At 41.0% G+C, this 24,119-nt stretch overlaps 1 protein-coding gene across 25 annotated transcripts in view; it reads left to right on the top strand.

Annotated features, from left to right (window-relative positions):
• CELF2 (CUGBP Elav-like family member 2) overlaps window positions 1-24,119 on the top strand; it is a 500,204-nt gene that overhangs the window by 169,154 nt on the left and 306,931 nt on the right. For 2 of the 25 annotated variants that reach the window (XM_070501036.1, XM_044762156.2), the window contains exon 1: window positions 23,739-23,867. The exons of 19 other annotated variants lie outside the window; for them this stretch is intronic. In XM_070501036.1, the coding sequence (XP_070357137.1) occupies window positions 23,815-23,867 (53 nt within the window). In that variant the 5' untranslated portion in view covers window positions 23,739-23,814. Of the gene's footprint in view, window positions 1-23,728; window positions 23,868-24,119 lie in introns of those variants that run through there. 4 more of the 25 variants (XM_070501039.1, XM_070501037.1, XM_070501038.1 and 1 more) reach the window with 3 other exon arrangements.

The following is a 24,119-nucleotide window of genomic DNA, read 5'->3' as shown; positions in this document are numbered from 1 at the left end:
CATTAAAGATAGTAACAATTACAACAAAAATCACATCAGATTATAACTTTACAATTTGCAGAGTGCTTCAGCCAAAGAGCAAATCAAAGTGTATGACGCCTGTAAGAGCAGAACTACATCAGGACATATTTGGTAAAACTTCTGAAATGGGGGGAAATGGAGTATTGATAATAATAAGCTGAAAGAGGAAAACTCTATAACTGCAAAGATTTTAGTAACGATGTCTCCAGTCCCTTTTTGATAAAAAGAGATTATTTTTTCTTAGTGTCGTTGTTTTAATTTTTTTTTTCCTGAGGAAGATTAGCCCTGAGCTAACATCTGTTGCCAATCTTCCTCTTTTTTTGCTTGAGGAAGATTAGCCCTGAGCTAAGATCTGTGCCAGTCTTCCTCCACTTTATATGTGGGTCACCACCACAGCATGGCTGACAAGTGGTGTAGGTCTGTGCCTGGGATCGGAACCTGCAAGCCTGGACTGCTGAAGCAGAGCATGCTGAACTTAATCACTACACCACTGGGCCAGCCCCAGTCTTGTTGTGTTAAGAAAGTCGAAGGGCGTTGTTTTTAGAGAGAATGCTGACAGCACTTGTAGAGGCAAAGCAAAAGATAATAAATAAGGCAGTGTTAAGTCAGCACTGGATACACCAGGATTCTATGCCCCATAATTCAACTAAAAGACATCTGACTTCTTTCTTCTAATAAGCCGCTAAAAACAGAAAAGAGAGAAGAAAAACAGAGAGAAAGAGAAATTGCAGTAGCTTCAAATATCAGAGAACAATTAACAACAGAGGAGCAAGCACAGATTACATGTAACAGATTTTTAATTGTACAATACAGTATTGTTAACTGCAGGCACAGTGTCTACAAGAGATCTCTAGAGTTTATTCATCTTGCACAACTGAAACTTTGTACCCCTGGATTAGCAACTTGCCATTTCCTCCTCCCCCCAGTGCCTGGAAACCACCATTCTACTCTCTCCTTCGATGAGTTTGACTATTTTAGATTCTTCATATAAGTGGACTCACGCAGCATTTGTCATTCTGTGACTAGTTTATTTGGCGTAATGTCCTCAAAGTTCATCCATGTTGTTGCATATTGCAGGATTCTTTTTTCAAGGCTGAATAATATTCTGCTGTGTGTGTGTGCACATGTGTGTGTGTACACACACATTTTCTTTGTCCATTCATCATCAATGAACATCTAGGTTGTTTCCACATCTTGGCTATTGTGAATAATGCTGCAACAAGCATGGGAGTGCTAATAACTCTTTGAGATCCTGATTTCAATTCTTTTGAATGAACACCCAGAGGTGGGATTGCTGGATCATATGATAGTTCTATGTTTCAATTTTTTAGGAACTTCTGTACTGTTATTCATGGCAGCTGCACCTTTTTCCATTTCTGCCAAGAGGGCGCAAGGGTTCCTGTTTCTGCGCATCCTTGCCATCACTTGTCTTTTTCTTTTGAATTATGGCCATCCTAAAAGGTGTGAGGTGATGTCTCATTGTGGTCTTGATTTGCATTTCCCTGACGATTCGCGATGTTGAGCATCTTTTCATGTACCTCTTGGCTATTCGTATGCCTTCTCTGGAAAAATGTCTATTCAAGTCTTTAGCCTATTTTTTCATCTAGCTTTTAGGTTTTTTGCTATTGTATTGTAGGAGTTCCTTATATATTTTGGAAATTAATTCCTTATCAGATATATGGTTTGCACATATTTGCTCCCATTCCGTAGGTTGCTTTTTCATTCTCTTGATTGTTTCCTTGGCTGTGCAGAAGTTTTAGGAACTTCATCTTACACCACACACAAAAGTCAACTCAAAACGGATTAAAGACTTAAACATGGGACCTAAAATGGTAAAACTCCTAGAGGAAGGCATAGGGGAAAGCTTCCTGACATTGGTCTTGGCAATGGTTTCATGGATATGACGCCAAAAGCATAGGCAACAAAAGCAAAAATAGACATGTGGGACCACATCAAGCTTGGGTTCAATTTTATTTTTCTCCCTCTTCGAACGTCTCTGCTGGTGCTCTATTTTGTTGTGAATGAGAGTTTCTCTTTGCATATCATAGAGTTTTATCGTTACAGATGTGCCTGTTTATTTAAAAGAAGCTGCGTCTTTTTTTCTTCTCCCTCCTAAGATGGTATCCATCTTATTTTACAAGGACTATTATCTTCAAAGGCCTTCCTGGACCTTAGGCTCTGGTATGTCTCTATTTTGACTGTGTCCTACACAGCCCACGCTCTCTCTGGGCTAGTTCTCTAACTTACCACCCTCTGCTTGGCTCCTTCAGCTCCACTGTGTTGGCCATCTTGCCAGTTCTCAAAAACTGCCAACTAGATCCCCCCTCAGAGGTCTTTGTACCTGCTCTTTCCTCAAACTATAACGCCTTCCAAGGCTCACGTGCTCTCCTCTCTCTCCCTCTCTCTCTCCCGCACACACACTTGTTATTCAAGTATCTGCTGTCATGTCACCCCCACAGCAAGGCCTTCCTTTACTAGCACATGTAAAATATCCCTTAACCCACCCCCAACCCCTCTCATCTCCTTTGCCCTCATTTTCCTTTTTGTTTTTAATTCCAATACTCGTTGCCTGGCATGAGATCACACATTAATTTGTGTATATTTGTATATAGGTTTTTATGACAAAGGCGGTCACAAAATCCTGAACTACTAGCACATGGGGGCTATGGGTTAGTGGCACCTCAGGGCCCCCGTGCCCTCATGACAGATCAACTGAATTCCTAGAGCTGATATATATTAGGTGCCCGATAAATATTGTTAAATGAATATTTCCCACTGATTTCATTCCTTTTTTCTCATTTGGATTCCACTTTATTATATATACAGATATTTGAAATATCTGTCATCAAAGGGCTTTGATCTTCGGTCAGTGTGGAAGTCATAATGATGTCACCTGTTGAAAGGCTGAGTGAGGCATGAGCTCCCTAAATGGTACCCACCTGTCAAAACATTTATTGGGTTTTACCACCCCCTTCGCCACGCTCTATTGATGCTGCACTGAAAAGTAATAGCTGGAAGTAGGATGCAAAAAGTCTAATATAGTCAAAGTTAGAGAATATGCACCTACAGTAATTTGTGCAAGTTAATAAGTACTTCCCAGGCTGGCGGCTATGTGTTTTAAATACTGATTTTCTATACCTATTTTATAAGCAACAAAAATATATACATAGCGGTCTATTGTTCATTGCATGCATTATTTTCACTGAGACTCAGAAAAAGCAGGTGTCTTGGATAGTGCTGGCCATAGGTACCCCCATTTCTAGGACTTCGTTAATTTTGTTACATTTTTACACTAAGCCTTTCCCACTGAGATATGGTAGAAATAATGAGAAGAGCTAAAAATTTTGTGCCCTTTCTACACGTCAGGCATTGTACCAAGCCCTTTTCATGCATTTCCTCATTTAATCCTTTCTACTCTACTAGGTAGGTAAAAGTATATTATTCTCACCTTAGAAATGAGAACACTGAGTCTTAGAGAGGTCACACAGTCAGGATGCGAACCCTGGTCTGTCACGTTTCTAAGCCTCCGCTCCTAACTGTTTTGTGGACCATCTCTTCTGCTTCCTGGCACTCTGGCAGTTAACAACTTTTGGCACCTGAAGTCACATAGAAATCATAGGTAGAGGTTTTGGAGGTCTTACAATGACCCAGAAACCTCCAAACGCATACCCCTAATGTCCTATTTCTAAACCGACAAAACAAATGAACCATTAGCTGCTTCAGAAATTTATGAACCTGGCTCTCTCAGGGGCACAGCTGGGGTTAATCAGCAATATTTAGGTCTCTTGGAGAAAAGATGGGAGAACAGAACTTAGCCCCGCCAGGCTAGAGGCCCAAGAGAAAGGAGGTGAGGCCAGAGCAAGTAGGAACGAGGTCCAGGAAAGAGCTCCTCATTAAATCAGAGGATGTTAAGAAAGTATCTCTACCACCTTATTCCCCAGTACTTTCAGCTTTGATCTGAAGGGGGACGGTGGTTCCATTTCCAGACTAGATGTATTTTATGACCTGAGGCATATTCATTCAGGCAACTTGAATATTACATTTTTCCCAGGGCTATTTTAAAGCTAATTAATTTATCAAGCACTTGCCAGTTTTCCCATTCTTGTTCATAACGACCCCAGATCTTCAATTGCTAAAATGCTTTTGGTTTTGAAGTTACTTCCGTTTCTTCTGATCTCCTAGAACTTCCCCAATTTTTTTTCATGTTTGAAATTTTATGGTTTTCTGTGCTTCTGGATTTATTCATTGAAGTTGTCAAAAAGTACGATGTCAGGATTATATGCTGAAGAAGTTTTGCTGTATTAATAGGGTTAATGGGGTTATTAACCCTTGACTGACTTGAAGTCTGTGTCTTAACCCAGCAGGTTAGCTGAGGTACTAATTTTTTTTTAATGATTTAAGCTCTTTTTTCATTATATTTTTTCCAGTTTTTCAGAAGGCAAATTCTGACGCACAGGCTTGTATGAAGTGAAAATATTAAATAAAATTAGTGATACATTTGAACGATGTCCTTTAAACCTTTTTACTTAAATACCAAGCATTCTGACATAGCAATACATACACACATCACATTAAAATAAACTAAGGGTGTTTGAGGGATGGTATTCGGTAAGTAACTTGTACCTGAGTTGACACATCCTTCCTAACCTAACGGTTTCCTTCCTTGACTTGATTAGATAAGGAAATAGATTCAGAAAAGAAACTTGCTCAAGGAAACGCAGATGGTCATTAGGTCAGAATTTGACTCCAACCTCTGTCTTACTCTCAAATCCATCTTCTTTCCAGGACACTTCATATCCAATCATAAAATATAAAATTAAATAAAGTTTTGGTATCTGTCTAATATGATCAATGCGGGCAGCCAAATAGAATAATTAAGAAGCTAAAGTAGCTTTTTGCTTTGCCTGTTAGGCTTAACTGCCTGCAGTGGCAAGTTAAACGGATAATTGTAAAGTTGCTAAACTACTTTAGGTTATGTGGACATAAGCTGCTTTATTCTAACTCTGATTATATTTGATTTCATATTCCTGACAGCTCCTTTGTCTAGTGGGTTTCGTCGAGGGTAGGGAAAGGACCATTTTGACGATGTCTTCAGGTGTGTGTGTTCAGTAGAGCAGGACAGGTGCCTTCTCCTATAAAGAAACTCCATCCGGAGAAGTCAGGCTTCCAAACAGATACACCAGGAAATAATGATTTGCTTACGAAACGGCTCTTCTCTGTGAAAAGTATTCATCACAAATTTCATTTAATTAGTAAGACCTTCTAGTATATTTAAGATATTTTAACACATGAATGTGAATTACACTTCTTTTGAGAAATATATCTGTTATGTTGGGTGAGGGAGAGCTGTGCCTTGAATGGATCACATTCATCCTTTTAGTAATTTTAAAAGCAAATTGACAAGTGCAGAGACGAAGAGAAATACCGGTGTCAGTGTGTGGTCACCCAAGTTTATTCTAATGAGCAATATTTCAAATCTTCTAAAATTTTGGGAGGAAATGTAGTAATATGTTACCCCCACTCCTTTCCCAACTTCGGAAGAAGCATTTTGACTAGGAATTAGGTAAAATTTATTCTGTATAAAATGCATAGGAATATGTTTAAACTGCAATTGTGTGCAATGCGAAGGTAATGTTCTTGCAGTGGAATGAAGACTGACCTACTCAGGAATATTAAAATGTACAGGGGTTCACACTTTTGTGATAGTATTTTATCATTTTGAAAACTTATTCTTAATAGACCCCCGCATTACATTTCAGTAAAGTGGTTTCATTTTCTTTAACAACCATTAAAAGCTATTAAAGGTTAAAAAAAAGGGGGGGAGGGGCTTTATATAGATCATTAAAGTACATTTAAGTAATTTGTAATTGACAATTAAATCAGCATGGCAATGCATTATCATAAGTTTGATAGATCTGCCTTTTTTAAAGTACTGAGAAGAAAGGACCCCTTTGTAAGACGCCCCACTCCAGACTATTCTTGCATTTTAATTGATCACAAAGAACGCATTGTCTCCATGTACGTGCTTGGTAATCATCTTGCACAAGTTTCCTTTTGTGAGCATTTTGATGGTGCGTGGGAGTTCAGTTCATGCTAGAAACAGTGTCCTTGGTGAGATTCGGAATTATCAGCAGCGACCTTTAAACTTTTCTCCTTACCATCGTCGTAATATGTAAAATAAAAAGTTAGAGCTTTCAACATTGCGAAAACCAGGATTCCTTATTTTCTCTTTCCCTTTCCTGTTCCTTCATCACTCTCAAGACCGATGAATGTGCGGTCATGAGGCTGGGCCTCAACGTTACCATGACGATGGCCGTGCTGGCGCTGGCCCCCATTCCTGGGCAGCCAATGGGCATTGACCTTCTCCCATCAAACTGAGAAGAAGGATGTGGCCTATGTTTGTTTGTAAAATTTGGATTCTCCCCCTCCAAGCCAGAAAATCTGTAGACTTGCCATCTAGACATTCCAATTAAGAGTTTCTAGGTCAAGCTCAAAATATAGAAACATAACCACATTTGAGAAGGAATTCTAATCATTTGTGTGTATTTTTTCCTCAGGTGGAACTTCTAAAAATTTCATAGATAATTAATTCCCACTTTCCTTCATTTCCTTACACCATACAATAACAATGGCATTTATCCATTTAGTGTAAACCTTAAAAAAACACAGAGTTTGTTCTCTGTATCTCAAACTATGCAAAACATTCAAAAAAGTAATTTCCACATAATTTGCTAGACTGTGAGATAGCTCAAAGTACCAAGAGAGTTTTTGCCCTCTAATATCTAAGAAAGATATTTTATAATATGGACATAGTCAAGTTTTACGGGAGTCTGATTAATCTCATAAAGGTTTATCTGCTTTACTATATCTTCCTACTATTATTTAATTCATAGATTTTGTGAGTTTTCATGTGAGATAAATGTAACACATTAAAAATGAAAAAGGATGCTTGGTGATTTTTAAGTAGATTTAAAAATATTGAAATTAGTTAGATATTGATACCCAAATAGTAGAAATTAAAAATTTAATTTAACTAGGAAGGAGAAAGGAGTTTTGTATAATCAGACAGTGTATCTTTATACTGTATTGCACATTACAGCTACTCAGTGATATTTTAAAAATTAAATTGACTGCTACCCAGTGGCATAGCAGTTGAGTTCGCCAATTCAGATCCCAGGGGTGGACCTATGCACCGCTTATCAAGCCATGCTGTGACAGCTGTCCTACACATAAAGTAAAGGAAGACGTGCACAGATGTTAGCTCAGGGCCAATCCTCCTCAGCAAAAAGAGGAGGATTGGCAGCGGATCTTAGCTCAGGGCTAATCTTCCTTAAAAACACATGAAATTGAATTAATGAATTCAAGGAGTTCAAACCAGACTTAAAGTGACTTTAGTACAATTGTAATGGGTAATTCGACAGATCTCTCCATGCCTAGCTCACTGCAGTGCAGCCCGACTCTCTGGGAGGAGCGTGTGAAGTAAGTGTTAGCAGTCAGAATCACAATGGTCAAGCATTCCTACAGCCATATGCTGGGTATGAATGAGTTTACCGAAAAGGAGACCCTGCGCTCAGAGAGGACCCCCTACCCTGAGGACTTTCTGCAGTAGCAGGAGAGCAAAATCCAAGGGGAAACTGATGGCAGTGTTAAGAGAATGCTGTGGAAGTATATAAACTGTTTATTTTACAGGAAGAAGCTAACAGTCAAGAGATTTTCTGAAGGTCAGCCATGGACAGACTTCTTGGCAGTGGTGATCTTTAATTTTCAAATGCCGCCATCTCAATTTGGTTCTACTTCTTGAAACATGTTTCAAGGTATTAATGAAAGAAATTAAGATTGGCAAGGCTGCAAAGTCTCTTGATTACAGAAAACAGGCAGCAACATGGCTGAAAACTCTAAAATATCTGGTCAGTCAGTGGTGAAAACATTATAACTGATCCTCAGAGATGTTTCTTTCCTTTTCTGGTAGTGCATTAAAACCTCACTAATTCAGAACAGTCTTTCCTAAAACTGGAGAATTTCCCAAATGTAAACTATTTTTGTAAATATTATACTAAACTAAGGCATAAATATACTACTTAGGTGAATGAAGCATGTTAAATGGAAACAAATATGTCACAACAGGATTATGTGAAATGTGTTTCCTGAACTTTCAAATATCATTACATCATTTACTCTTAAAAATCTTACTCAATGAGAATTATATATTCTTTGGGATTTCTAGTTAACATGGCGTTTTGACTTGTCCTTGAAACAATTTAAAGATGGAGTACGTGAAAAGAAACTTCCACCATAACCAATTGTAGTTTGTGCCAAGAAGAAAGAGATGTTTTTGTTTAGAAAATATGTTAATATAATAAATCGCCTCAGTAGGTAAATAGGAAAAAATTATCTCAAAAGATACTCATTAAAATTAAACCCTTATTCTTTAGGGAGAAAAGCAGGGAGGGGAAACTCTTAGAAAATTGTGAAGGAAAGGAATTTTTAATAAAAGACAGCCATCTTTTTTTTTTTAAAGATTGGCACCTGAGCTAACCTCTGTTGCCAATCTTCTTTTTTTCTTCTTCTTCTTCTCCCAAAGCCCCCCAGTACATAGTTGTATATTCTAGGTGTAGGTACTTCTGGTTCTGCTATGTGGGAAGCATGGCTTGAAGGGCAGGGCCATGTTTGTGCCCAGGATCCGAATTGGGAAAGCCCTGGGCCACTGAAGTGGAACGCACAAACCTAACCACTAGGCCACGGGACAGCCCCAAGACAGCCATCTTAAACCAATCATTGGATGAGAGACGATCAGGGGAGCGAAGTATCATCATTCATTAAATAATGTTCTGAAAGCTCTAGTCATAGCAATGAGACATGGAACTGAAATAGTCATACACTAACTAGAAACACAAAGATAAAAAATTTATCATGTGAAAATGATATGCATATAAACATGAAAAAACAAGATAATCAACTAAAAATCTCTAAGAATTTAAGGAGAATGTGATAAAAAGTGTTTTAAATCAACAACTCTTCTAAAAACCAGTAATGACAGATGTGGAAACTATTTGAAGAAAACATTAGGTTCTCCCTGAGAGAGAAAGAATGAAGATTTTAGTAAGTTTAGAGTTAACCCATGTTTCTAGGTGGAAAGAGCAAGCACTAAAAAGATGCTGAATTTTCCCAAATAACTCTAAGGGTTCAGGCGAAATACCCATCAAAATCTCAGTAGAAATTTTTTTGAATGGAAAAGATTAGTCTAAATTTCAACTTGACGTTCCCTTTGAAAGGAAAGTATAATAATTATGGTAACTTGTCAGGCCAGATGTTATAAAACACAGCCACCAAGTTTTCCTACTTCAAACAATGAGGTATCCACGTAAGAAATGACAGATTCATTAGCACTGAATCTGGTACATCAACAGGCATCATACCCCAAAATCACTGGGAAAAGAATGGGTCATGTAATAAATGATACTGGTGAAACTGCCTATTTGTAAAAGAGGGAGAACTCCGGTGGGAGCTTCCTCTCCAAAATAATTCTAGATGAATCAAATAGTAAAAATAAAAATCCATAAAGGGGCCAGCCCCGTGGCCGAGTGGTGAAGTTCACGCGCTCTGCTTCGATGCCCCAGGGTTTCACTGGTTTGGATCCTGGGCACAGACATGGCACCACTCATCAAGCCACGCCGAGGCAGTGTCCCACATAGCACAACCAGAGACACTCACAGCTAGAATATACAGCTATGTCCTGGGGGGCTTTGATGAGAAGCAGAAAAAAAAAGATTAGCAATGGATGTTAGCTCAGGTGCCAATCTTTAAAAAAAAAAAATCCATAAAATACAAAAGTAAAGGTTAATCTACTTTCAGATGGGCAAGACCTTTCAAGTACCTTTTTTTTGGAGGCTGTTCAGGCTTTTCATCTTTTGTCAGTTTCCCTAATAGTATCCATGGCTACAGATAGGCATTGCCCATTTTATTGCCAGCTGCCTCCAAAGATTGGTGAGCTCTAAGAGTAGGAAAAAAATGCTCTTGGAAAATTACTGGAGTCACATGGAACATCTGTGGCCTTTTGAAACTTTGTCATCTGAAAATAAAGAGCAGATAACTTTTTTTTTTTTTTTTTTTTTTTGCTGAGGAAGATTCGCCCTGAGCTAACATCTGTGCCAATCTTCCTCTACTTTATATGTGGGTTGCTGCCACAGCATGGCTACCAATGAGTGGTGTAAGTCTGCACCTGGGAACTGAACCTGGGCTGGCAAAGCTGAGCATACCAAACCTAAGAACTAGGCCACCAGGTCAGCCCCAAAAGGCAGATACCTTTGGATTATATGATTGTGCATGAACCACGTTATGCTTACACTTGCTCCCAGACTCATTTCCCTCATTTCCATCCTATGTACCTCTATTAGTTTCTCCTTCCTATGGGCCCTTGTGCCATGCCTCTCTCTATTGTGTTTCTTTGATCATTTGGTCATTTGTTTTGTTTTTTTATAGTATGCCACAAACAATATTGAGCATGTACAATGTATCAGGCATCTTAGGAGGCATTGGAAATAAGAAAATTATCATCATGGTCCCTAGTCTCAAGGAGCCAACACTCTAATTGAGGCACAGAAAAGAAAACGAATTTACTAGTCATTTGTTGCAATAAGATTGCATACAAATGATCCCACCACACAGTAGCTTGCAAATATACACATTTATTCTTTTTTTTTTTAAGATTGGCACCTGAGCTAACAACTGTTGCCAATCTTCTTTTTTCTCTTCCGTGCTTTATCTCCCTAAATCCCCCCAGTACATAGTTGTGTATCCTAGTTGCAGGTCCTTCTAGTTGTGGCATGTGGGAAGCCGCCTCAACATGGCCTGACAAGTGGTGCCATGTCTGTGCCCAGGATCTGAACTGGCGAAACCCTGGGCCGCCACAGCAGAGCACACAAACTTAACCACTCGGCCATGGGGCTGGCCCCTACACATTTATTCTTACACTTAATGAGTCTGCAGGTCAACTGTAGTCTGGTGGATCTAGGCTAGGTAGCTCTCTTTCAGGCTGTGAGTCAGCTGTGCGTGCCTCCAGACTGTGGGTCAGGCTCAGATCTTCTCCATGTGTATTTGTTCTGAGGCCCAGGTGGAAGGGGTAGGAGATTCCCTGGGGCATGCTACTCTTGTGGCGGTTCACAGAGCTAACTAAACCACACAGCACAGTTAATATAATACCTGCTAACATTTTAACAGCTGAAGCAAGTCACATTATCAAGCCCAATGTCAATGGAGCGGGGAAATATATTCCACCCACTCTAGTGTGCTACAAGGTCTCATGATAGAAGAAGGGCATGAAGAATTGGCAAGATAATCTAATCTACCACACACATGATGGCAAGAGTATGATAAATGGTACAAGAAAAGGATATTCAAGATTTAGAGGAAGTACAGAGAAATATCTCAGAGGAGGGGTATATCAGTCAGGATTCAACCAGAGAAGCAGAGCAGGTAGGATGGATGGATGGATGGATAGATAGATAGATAGATAGATAGCAAGATAGATAGATAGATAATGGATGGATGGAGAGATAGAAGATAGAGAGATGATTAATAGAGAGACAGATATGATAGAGAAAAGATGGATGATAGAAGATAGATAATGGATAGATAGCTAGATGATAGATGAAGAAAGGAAGGAAAGAATGATGGAAGGAAGGAAGGACAGAAATAAGATAGATAGCAAGATAGATAGATAGATGCATGGCTAAATGACAGACAAATGTTGGATAGATGATAGACAATAAATAGGTAGATACATGCATACATACATACATACATGCATACATAGATAGATAGATAGATAGATAGATAGATAGATAGATAGATAGATGGATAGATGATAGACAGATAGACGGTAGACAGATCGATCCGTAGTTGTTACAGGGATTTGACTTTACGCAGTTGTGGCAGTAGGTTAAGCTGTCTCTGTAGGTTTTTCTGCATCTCATGCTGGAACTTGAGGTCCACAGGCCAAACAGTCAAGAAGGGAAACTGGATGTAAAGTGGTGGAGACCAAGGGCCAGCAAGAACCCACAGATACTGAATATTCATGTTCAAGGATGGACTGAAACTCATGTCGGTTCTTGTTGCCTTTGCCTTGGGACCTTGGTGATAGAGGTAAACACACGCCTGGCCTAGAAGTCAGAGATGCTCAGGGAGGGTCGGGGAAGGCAGAGCGGTTGCAGGCCCAGCTGCTGCTTCACACCAAAGAGGCGAGTCAGCATGTCAGCAACAATGTGTGTGCAAACTACAAAATGACTATCTCTTCTGTCCTTCACATCTCCCAAGAGTCCTCCTTGTGGCTCATCCTAACCAGAAACATTTAAAAAAAAGAAAAATGTGCTATCTGGGAAATGCCAGCCTAGCCAAGTTGACCCATTACAGAGCCATCACAAGGGAATCTAATCCCACTACTAGACAGAGTAAACTAGAAAATGCTTTCAGGGAAGGCAATGTTCAAACTGAATCTTTAAGGATGAACAGGAGTTACCCATGAAGAGGAATGGCAGTCTAGGCAGACACAAAGCATGAGAAAGATAAGGCTCAGGAATCTGGAAGGTCCTGGTGTGGAAGCCACCGGGAACACACCGGCAGTCAAGTTGTGCAGCTAAGGAGCATGCACATCAAGAGAATGATGGAGCATCTTAGGAAAAGGGAGTTGGAAGGGGCTTATTATAGAAGTAGGCCTTGGGTGCATGCCAAGGAGGTTTTAAGGAAGTGGAAGTCATTTCTGGATTGAGTGTTTTCAGTAAGCATTGGGTATTGTTACAAAGTGAATTATGTCCCCCCACAAAAAATTTCATATATTGAAGTCCTAACCCCCCATATCTCAGAATGTGACTGTAGTTGAAGATAGGGCCTTTAAGAAGGTGATTAAGGTTAATGAGGTCCTAAGGGTTGGATCTAATAGGACTGGTGTCTTATAAGAAGAGGAAGAGACACCAGGGATGGGTGTGCACAGAGGAAAAGCCATGTGAGGACACAGAGAGAAGATGATCATCTGCAAGCCAAGGAGAGTGGCTCCAGGAGACATCAAACCTGCCGACACCTTGATCCTGGATTTCCAGCCTCTAGAAATGTGAGAAAATAGAGTTCTGTCGTTTAAGCCGCCCAGTCTGCCATATTTTGTCGTGGCAGCCTGAGCAGACTAATACAGGCATCTTGGCAGTTTTTATCTAGAGACCAGGAAGATTAAGACAGAGCTAGAGTAAAGAAGCAGTTGAAAGAAGAGCATGTTTCATTATTTTGTGGTTGCGATCTCAGTCTCTCTTCCACCATGGTCTTAAGTCTAATTATCTTTATATTCTGTGAGAGTTGTTTGTGTTTCATTGGGAACATCATGGCCTACCTGTCAGCTACCAGCTCCCGGAGCTGTTTTGCCCTTTCTCATTGGCATATTCAGAAAGGAGTCTCATTTACTGATCCAGAAATTACATTGAATCTCCAACGCTTATTATGTTGAATCCAGATTCCTTTGTTCAATTTACAGACTCACAGTCTGGCCTCACCCTTCCTAGTTTCTTTTATTTCCCCACATTTGTCAATGCTTGTGCTATTCTATTCAGACTTTCTTTTTTCCTGTTTCCCACATAACTATCTTCAGCCTGGTGTCCCTTGCTTGGGGTGACCTCACACTTTCCCTCCAAGGGCAAGCACACCCTTCAAGATTCCTTCAAGCCTTATACATCCATGAAATGCTCTCAGATTCCTCCAGCCAATTCTTGTCATCTCTCCTTCCTTAGAACTCTCATGGCTCAGAAAATATCACAGCAATAGGCACTGTATTGTTCTTTGTTTCATATAGGTAAGTTCTGTCTTTCTAACATGGTTATGTGTTCCTTGAGGCCAGGGGCCATGTCTGATACCTCTTTTGAATTCAATTGTAGATAACTAACATTGTAGTCCCTCAAAAAAAAATATATATATAGTTGGTTTGTTGCATCACAGTTTTTTTTTTTTTTTCAAACTGGGACCACATCAGGACATCTTTCTATTTCCTTTGCTACTAAGATGATGTCCCCGACTTATTCATGTATTCAGCCAGCCAGCCAGCAAGTATTTTTGAGTGCCTATTTTTGTGCTCAGCACTTGACGTTTGAGCCGAGTAAGGATACACAGAAATAAACCTGGTGAGGGAGTGGGGATCATTGGAGAAGTTTGCGGGTGTAGGAAACAGCAGGAAAAGAAGCACAGAATCAAAAGAGACCATATACGTGAGGACTTGAAAGAGGTTCATAGTTCAAAGAGCATAACGTGGAGGTGAGAAAACCTGTAAGATGAGGTTAGAGATGTGGGCAGTTCTTGTGAACCATATAAGGTGGCTTGGCTTCATCCAAGGGCAGGGAAAATCTCTCATGTTCTAAGTAGGAGACAACTATGACCATATTTCCATCTTAGAGACCTCACTGCTGAGATGTGTAGCATGGATCAAAGCCAGCGAGAGCAGAGATGGAGAGGTTCCCTAAGAACTATGAGAGCCTGAAGTAGGGTAGTGTAGACGGCAAAATGAAGTGGGTGCTAGAGAAAGTGTGGTTCATCTGATTTGCATTGTCTCTCTGGCAACTTTTACTCACAAGCATTTGACTTCCTATATATTTATATTCATCAAATCACACTTTGGTTATGGGATTAAAAATGGACACTAGGTTTTGTTGACCTGGGTGCTGACTGCCTGGGTATGATCACTCTGTGAATACCAGGGAGTACTTTTCTCTAAGTATATGATACGTCACTAAAAAAGTTTAAAACAAGGCCAGCCCTGGTGGCCTAGTGGTTAAGTTTGGTGTGCTCCTCTGTGGCAGTCCAGGTGCGGACCTACACCACTCATCTATCAGTAGCCATGCTGTGACAGTGGCTCACATACAAAATAGAGGAAGATTGGCAACAGATGTTAACTCAGGGTGAATCTTCCTCAACAACAACAACAAATGTTTAAAACAATCGACCCAGGAAATGTTATCCAACTCTGGAGTTTATAGTGCCTTACAACTTTCGGAATCCTTATCTGGCAAAATTCAAAGATCCCTTCAGAAATGACGCTTTCTGTTGCTTTTAGGACTATTGGCTCCACGCGGCCTATTGGAAGCATACAAGATTGTTCCACACTGGTGCTTTCCTGTTCTGTGAGCTGGGTACAGCCCTTAGCCCCGCACCCCTCCCCCCAGTTGTTATTTCAGTTATGCATTAAAAGATGGCAAAGGACAGCAGGGTGCTTTTCACTTCCATCTCAGAAGTCAGGACAAGCAGCTGAATGCTTGGTTAGAGTCAGGCCAGAGAAAGCACGCATTTTATCTGGGACCTCACGGGTCACCTCCACCCCTGCCCGAGCCTCCTTGTTCAGTGAGTACGTGGGCAAGGAAGTAGCCTGCTCCCTTGGAGAGTTGTTGCCCCCGTTCCCAACCAATTCCTGAAACTTTGCGATCATCCCTGCTTCTTATTTGTGCTGTGCTGCTTTTTCATTTAGCATCCAAACAAATACTTGGTGAGATCATACACAGCAAGGTAACTCCAATCTTCATGTGCCTATATTTTCTCTCTCTGGCTAGGTTTAAGCCCCGTAGTAATGTATTTGGCCCCATCTTTCACTGGAGCATCTCTCTTTGCTTCCTCCTCAATTTTTGATTTGCCCTGGGGTTCGGATCTTGGTCCGTTTCTCATTTCTCACTCTTGATACTCTTCCCGGCTGATCCCACCCACTGCGGTAGTTCTAACTCACTCCTCCAAGCTGAAGACCTGCTTGCAGGCATCTTAAGTTCCACTTATCCCCAGTGGAATCACTTATCTCCTCCATCTACTCTGTTTTGGCTTTTGTGGTTTCTATCTCAGTTAGCAGTGTGATCATTTGCCAAATTCTTCATGTTAGAAACATCAGAATTACCTTCAACTCTTGTTTTCTCGATTCTACCCATTCAGTTGTCCATATAACGATTCCAGGCCTAAAATATCTTTTGACTCTCATCCTCTCTCTAAATAGCTACTGCCTGGACCAGGTGGAACAGTGAAAAGAGCTAAGCCTGACTCCCATCTGGGCCACTTACCGCATGTGTCAGCTCCGGCCTTTCTTCGTCTCCCAGACCCCCAATGTCCTCATTTGTGTGATGTGGATGATAATATCAATTTACTGGATTGTTCTGATAATTGAGTGATTTAATCTTATCCGGAGCATCTCTAATAAGCCCGACAAATAGACAGTGGCCCACAAACAGAAGAACATCCCATGGGGGCCACATCACGTGTTACCTGTGCCGTGGCTTCCCCACTGTCTCCCTGACTCTAGACTTTCTCTCTTCTTGGTTCATGCTCCATACTGAAACCACAGTTATCTTTCCAGAGCCAGAGCTGTATAAAAATCTTTCATGGCTTCCTTTTGCCAGGTTTTAGTAGGGAATGCAATGTCCTTCCTCCCTCAGCTCCAGGCTACTTTCTGCCTTATCTCTTTGGCCTCTAGGAACTTTCCTTTGAAGATCATGACTTAGTCATTTTCTTAGAACATTCCTCACATACACCATAACAATATTAATACAGTCACATCACTTAACTATGGGGATGCATTCTGAGAAGTGCACCATTAGGCAATTTTATCATTGTGCGAACATCATAGAGTGTGCTTACTCAAACCCAGATGGTATAGCCTACTACCCACCTACAGTAATAGTACTAATCTTATGGGACCACCGTCATATATGCAGCCTGTCATTGTCCAAAACGTCATGATGCAGCACATGGCTGTATATATAATAGGAATAGAGAAGTGAAAGTACTATTTAAGGTCTAGCCCTGCAATGCAAAACAAAATCAAATTAATACCCTTTTAAAAGTGAAGATAGATCTCATTGGGAACTGACTTCAGGAAATGTGTGTGGCATTCAATGGCATTCAATCTAGACCATCGTGGTTTTTAAGAGCAGGCAGAGGATAGAACTAATAAGAGAAGACCTTGCTGTAGCTCCCTGGGGGTCCAAGCGAGGTGAGAGAAAAGTAGGGCAGGACGTCCCTGGGAGAAAGGGTGGGACTTACCGACATACAGGAAGAGTTAAATACATGAAATAGGTCTACCGAAAATGAACGAAGCGAAAGTTAGACTGACTTCTAATTCTTGTTCCTTGCCCATAAGGACACTTGCTCTTTCTAAGACAACACGAACATCACCCTCCAACTCCCATTGCCGCTGCTTCTGAAAGTTTTGTCCACTCATCTCATCTTCCACGCCAAGTCCTACCTGCCTACAGTTTACCAACTCCCAAACTTCAGTATCTGTGGAAAGTAAGGAGGGAAATTTATCATTTGTTGTTTTATTTTCTTTGCATCGATATAAATGGTGCTTTAAAGTTCAACAAAATTATTCAAACAACAAGCTTATCACTCCATCTGAATAAATCTATAAAGTCCTTAACATGAGGAACAAGGCCTTCCTGCTCTTTCTTTCCCTCTCGGGTTCAAGGCGAATGACAGCTCATAGGTGAGTGTGGTGAGTATTTCACAAACTGTGTTAGAGAGCTGTAAGCCACGGAGATTAGGTCCCTTACCAGGAAGAATGCTTCATGGAGAGATCCAGCCATTGAACAAGTGTTCATTAAGTATCTACCATATGCCACATGTTGTTCTAAAGTGGTGATAAAATGGAGTCAGTTCCTGCTTTCATGCAACTCAGGTTCAGAAACAGATAATAAGTAAATAAGTGGATCATTTCATTTTAGAGAGTGATATATAAAGAGATGTAACATTTAAAGCACCTGCATATTCCATAAGAGCTGTGACTGTGTTGTGGTAGCTTAAAAACCATCTTTTCTAAACCATCTGGGTTTCTCTTTCATCACTGTCATATAATCACATGAATCCCCATCTTGATCTCACCTCCCCATAAGGGAGGCTAGTCGGCTGCACCCATGGCCTTCATTACTGTTGTGCTGTCTACTTCTGAGGATTCCCTAGGATCGAAACCACTAAGAAAGGGGGGTCCCAAAGTGCACCAAACTCTACATGTCCATTGAGGACTCGTGGATAATAGTCAAGCTACAGGATTCTCTGTCATGGCAGTCGGAGCAGGCAGAAAGGTGGCTGCGTGCGCATGTGTCTGTCTTAAAAATAGCAGTAATGCACTTGGCCCATTTTCCATTCAAATATTAATGCCTAACTTAGGCATATTCACCTGTGACCTTCTCAAGATTTCCCCTCTGCTGAAGAGTGGCCCTTGGCAAAGCATTAGGCCAGAAAATGACCATTCAAGTGTGAACGTTATTTGCTAAGTCATAAGAGTTCACAAACCAAAGTTAGTTATTTTATCAACTGGGCCATTTATAGTAGTCTGTTTTCATGGGAAATCCTTTACTTTCTTTGTCTTCAACGGGCCTTTCTCTGCCTACACAGAATTAGCTCTCTAAAGCCAGTCCTTGGTGTCTGCTTTCATCGCCCTTTCCTTAATCGCAAGCTGTCATTACTACTCTTTATAATAACACCTCTTAAATTTATCTAGTGCCTATTTTCAAGTGGCTTCTTGGAGCTCTAAGCACCGTATGGTTTATTATTTCCACCTACTTATTGGTAAACATGACGCTTTATAATTTTAAGGGGCTTTACAATTGTTCTTGCTAATTACTCACCCCCACGCCCCACTCATCCTAGTAAACATCTCCATTTTGAAAACAAGTAAATAATTCTACCATTTATAGAAGGAATGTCCATTTGGAACTCGGGGCCTTTGGGTTTGTCATCGGGACGGCCGTTCCTGCTTCTAAAGCCTGACTTGGAGGTAATTTTTGAGTGCTCAAGGGGAAGGAACTCATGTTACATAGATGCTCAGATTACCATCACACCCTTTCTTTACTAACGCTGCTGAGGTTTCACTTTAAACCAACTGTCAGTTTTATGTTTCAGGTAGTGATTTGTGATACCTGTGTCCTTTTGGTTTGGAGGTTTTTTTTCCCCTCAAGGCAGGAGGGAGCATTGAGTCTGAACAGGATTGCTCCGTATTCCCATTGGTTCTGGCTCCTGTCTGTTGCGATGCTCTCGGCTTGCCGCCGTGTGTAGACTTTAGTGCTTTGCCTCCATTCTGCCCATAGAGACCCCAATATATTAATATATATATTAAATGTATAAGACAAAGGTCAATGAGTTACTTATTTTATGAGGCTGACAAAGCTGGTCAGAGGAACTTTGTGTCTTCTGCTCCATACCAGCTCTGGATGGAAATTCATCCACTCACACACGGACTCGTCAACTTTACTGAGTAGCAAGTGTACATCAGGCACTGAGTGTGCTGGAAATCCGTTTCTTGTAGACTTTGGTCATTGCTTCATATTTATTTCATGAATTCTCTGTGTATTCTCTCCCAATTTTATAACAATGCGATACGTTTCCTAATTAGATCCGGCACTTCTTGGCATCTGCTGTGCTCTGAATGTTTGCATCCTCCCAAAATTCATATGTTGAAATCTAAAGCCTGATGGGATGATATTAGGAGGTGGGGTCCTGGGGACGTGATTCGGTCATGAGGGTGGAGCTTCATACATGGGATTGGTGTTCTTATAAAAGAAACCCCACAGAGATCCCTCACTCCTTCCGCCATGTGAGGACACAATAAGAACTATACTGCCAGCTGTGAACCAGGAAGAGGGCCCTCACCAGAACAGGACCATGCCAGCACTTGATCTCGGACTTCCAGCCTCCAGAACCGTGAGGAATAAACGCCTGTTGTTAATAAGCTACCGGTCTGTGGTGTTTTGTCATAGCAGCCCGAATAGACTAAGACGGAATCTGAAACGAGCAACTGAATAGATTTCACGTCCTTGGTGCCTGCACATTCCAAGACTGTTCTTTCAGGATGGGGAGCTGAGGGGCAGGCTAGGTTTTTATAGTGTCCTATCCTTCATCAAAGAAGGAATCGGTACTGCCAGGCCCTACATCTCTAGCACACTTCATATTGCACACTTCCATCAAAATGGTGCTTATTATTTGTGCACTATAAATGTCAAAATGCAAGACAAGGCATAGAAGGCAGAAAGAAGTTGGAGTCATTAATGTTGCGTTTAAAAATTTAGCTTTTGTGGGCCGGCCCAGTGGCACAGTGCTCTCTGCTTCAGCAGCCCGGGGTTGGCCAGTTCGGATCCTGGCCGTGAATCTACACACCACTCATCAAGCCATGCTGTGGTGGCGTCCCACATAGAAGAACTAGAAGGACTTACAACTAGGATATGCAACCATGCACTGGGGCTTTGGGGATAAAAAAAGAGGAAGATTGGCAATGGATGTTCCCTCAGGGCCAGTCTTCCTCACCAAAAAAAGCACTTAAAAAGAACCTTTAAAAATTTAGCTTTTTATTCTAAAAATTACCTATAACATAAAGAAATGAACTTATAATTTACCTTTTAAAAAATTTTTAGGGAGCTCAAATCTAGAAACGTTGAGGAATCTGGCTGATTCTCAGCTCACCCCCATACTCCAACATTACAGTACTTTCCCAGTATTTTCACCCACCAAGTTTGCATTATTAGCTACAGTTAAAAAGCATCTTTTTGGATACAGAAGGCTTTGAAATAAACTAAGTTTTTGTTGTTGTTCTTTGCGAACTACTACCATAATCCTTTTGAAAAACTTTCCCTTACAAACCAAATTTAGTAATAATCAGGAGTGTGAAAAATTAACTCCTACTGTAGAGGACCTCAAAAAAGAAAATTCAGCCCCAAAAGGGCTTAGTCTGTCTAGTTTCAACTCCATATTCATTTGAAATAAAGTTTTGAAAGGAATTAAGTACTAGTAGTCAAAACATAAATCAATTTTGCATTAATTTACTCTCTATCCTCTAAGGTTATTACTATCAAATTAGAAAAGTGTAAACTTGGTTAGACTAGACACTGCTTAGAAGCCACACCTTGCCTGAGTGTGTCTGTGGACCCCTGGGCACGGGAGGAGCCCTGGATCGCACTGCGGTACAGTGGAAAGAATGCGAGCCCAGGGCTTGGTAGACTGGATTCCCAAGCTCGGTCATTATTGCACGTTCTCTGGGCAAGTTGCTCAATCTTTCTTGAACTTTTTCAGCTGAGAGGGTAATGGTAGCAGGTCTGCCCGCCCCACAGTGTTGTTGTGGAGATCAAATGAGCTGCTGAAATGTGAAAAAATCCTGAAATTTAAAACGCAACAACCTGTAAGGAATTCTCGGTGTTGGCAGCTGCGCCAACGGGATGCCTGAATTAGAATAAAAAGTGGTTTTTTTCCCCACTTTTTGTTAAGGAAACTACAGAAAGGAACTTTGAAAAGAAAACGGTCTTCTCCCCAAGGTTCCAATAGTTAAAAATAAATGCAGTCCTTTCTTTAACAAAGATTTATGAAGTACCAGCTAAGGGAGAGTTATTCTATTGGGTGGATTAAGAAGTACAAAGAGTAACCCAATGTGGTTTTGGAGTCAAAGTCTTACTCTACAATATGTAGACGTTAGAAATCACATACCTTCTTTCAGTTCACTCATCTTTATAACCCCGAGTTCAGCGCATGCAACTGGCAGATGTCAGACCCTCAATCTGTCATCTTAGTGGAGTCTGGACAAGTACTACACTCTTACCTCAATAGCTTTCTCATTATTTAGCTCCCTAGACTAAAAAGGAAATGGAGAGAATATAAAATATTTAATGGTTTGATTCAATTCCAGCTCTTACAACTATGGATCCATAATTCGTTTCACTATAGGAATAGCTTCATATACTGCAGCGTTGACTTCCAAAGCTAAGAATCTATTTATGGATAAGCAAATGCGTTATTGTTATATGCTAGCATTTGCCTCACAGTTTCGCCCCTATTAGAAATTGTATGGGAAGTATTAAGAAAATGGCTTTGTGTGCTTTTTTCCTTTCTCTAATAGATAAAACTGTGGCCAATGTCAGTCCACGCATTCCACGTGTTATGAATATTTGCACTGACAGAACACACCAGTTTCATTCCAAGCTCTCCAGGTGCTTTAAAACAAATTAGCGTTTGTCACCTCCATTTAACTGCTGGTGCAAAAAGAGCCACAGAGAGGTTAAGTGACTTCTGCCTCAGCACTCGCTATAAGTCACTAGGGAGATGGCCTAGTGACTCTTTATCTCTTTCTCTCCCTCCAAGGTCTCTCGAGTTCCAAGCACATTTACATGATGTTTATCTTCCTTCAAAAGAACATCTTAGATTTTATATAATATCTTTCCCTGGCAAGATAATTCATTTTTATATGTTCACTATAACTTTCATATGCTATAATGAAGGAAGGAAATGTAAAAATATGGTTGTTTTAAGGACAAGGCTCTCATTTCGTGATTTGACCCTTGTCAAGTTCTCCATCGTGTCTTCTTATGGCTATCCAGAAGTACGGATGGTGACCACTATCAGTCACCATTGCTTATGATCCTCAGTCCAATGGATAGACTAAGCAAGACTATGCAGCAGAGATTAAAGACCCTTCATGACACTCCCGAACATCTCCATCGGCCTAGCTATGGGCCAGTACCAAGTTCAGAGGTCAGAGGTCTAGCAAGGTCTTGGAGGGTATTCCCACATAGGAGGGAAACAGAGCATGCCATTATTTTCCCCACCCCACTATTATTCCCACAAATGTTTTATAACCTTGGTTATTCCCAAGGTGCATGGTGGTGCTGGTGGAGGACAGGTGAAGTCCTCTGAGCCTGGGAGCGAGGAAACCAGTACTCAGTGATTCAGATCTGTTTTGGGCTGTGTTCTGCGTTGTTCCATCCAAGCTGAGAGCATTCTTGGCTTCCTGTCAGGACACACCTCCTGGAGTGGTGCCTTAGTTTGCACTTTTGGATGACTGACTCTTCTGTCCGTAGCATCTCGTCTTTTCTGTGTGTGTTTAACTTGCTGTTTTACTTGGCTAATCTGCATGGCATTCTTCTAGCTCCAATAAACAGAAGCACAATGTGCATTTCCCTGGTTAACTGTATATGCTAGGCCCAGTGTGTATAAGAAAGTAGGGAAGCAGATTTTTCTTATTTTGGAAAAGAGCATCTAATTGATCTTTTGAGGATGATGCTCCGGGGTTAAGTAGGACCTCAATCTGATCGAACAATCTTTGCACCGCCCACCTCCTTTGGAGGCTTCAGGTGGATCATGCTCTGATCTCCCAAGAACTCTGGTGCGCACAGAGTTAAAACAGTTCCAAGTGCCCCCACGTCTGTCCTCTGCGTCCATGACCCAGTGTGGGGCTAAGGGTCTTGACCTTGTCACTCTTCCTGAGGACAAGCGGAGAGGAACAGATGAATCCAGCTGTGAATTCACTGTCCCAGAAAAGAGAAGTAAAAATCCTTTTTAGCACACTGACCTGTCCAAATCTTCTTAGTCCTCTGCAATGCATGCTGAGTTGCTAGCAAAAAGAAAATGGGAAATTGGTTTGGCTCGTAAATGTAGGAGCAAAAGGTAAATGAGTGACTTATTTTTCTTTCCAATTTTTTCAGGTGGTAATTAGGAGAGCTCACACCAGCCAGGCTTGAGTGAATGCAAACAAGAGCCCCATAGGCAGCACGGTGTATTAATGTAAAAATATGCCTAGACAACGTAACTTGTCAAAGAGGATTATTTCTACTTAGTGAATCTGCAGGAGCCCCTTGGCTCCAACATTCAGAATTTGACTAGAGAAGAGAGTGGGGCAAGAGAGAGAGGGAGAGAGGGAGGGAGGGAGGGAGGGAGGGAGAGAGAGAGAGAGCGTTAGTGAACAGCTACCGTGGCCGCGATGTTTGAGTGTACTTCTGAACTGGCTTTTGTTGAGACTATCAGTGTATCAGTGTAGAAAGCATGCGCTGTCCCAAATCCGCTGTTACTATGAGAAATGAGGAGCTGCTTTTAAGGTATGTTGTTGTGTCCTTTGTTTTTAATGTATGTTTTTCTAGTTTCTAGAGCTGGCTGAGGCAATAATCATGCTCCGAATCAAGGAGCTTCCTTATCTTAGAAGGAAAAAAAAAAAAAGGATCAAGAGAGAGAGGGAAACGAAATCGAGACCAAGAGATTGAGAGAAAGCGAGCCAGCCGGAGAAAGGAAAAGGACTGCTGTGTGCGAGTTATATGTGCACTAGTTGCCTTTTGAAGGCATATCATGTATTT

Source organism: Equus asinus, chromosome 29 (assembly GCF_041296235.1).
Source record: "Equus asinus isolate D_3611 breed Donkey chromosome 29, EquAss-T2T_v2, whole genome shotgun sequence".
In the NCBI taxonomy this organism is placed as follows: Eukaryota; Metazoa; Chordata; class Mammalia; order Perissodactyla; family Equidae; genus Equus; species Equus asinus.
This window is presented reverse-complemented; position numbering and strand designations above follow the sequence as displayed.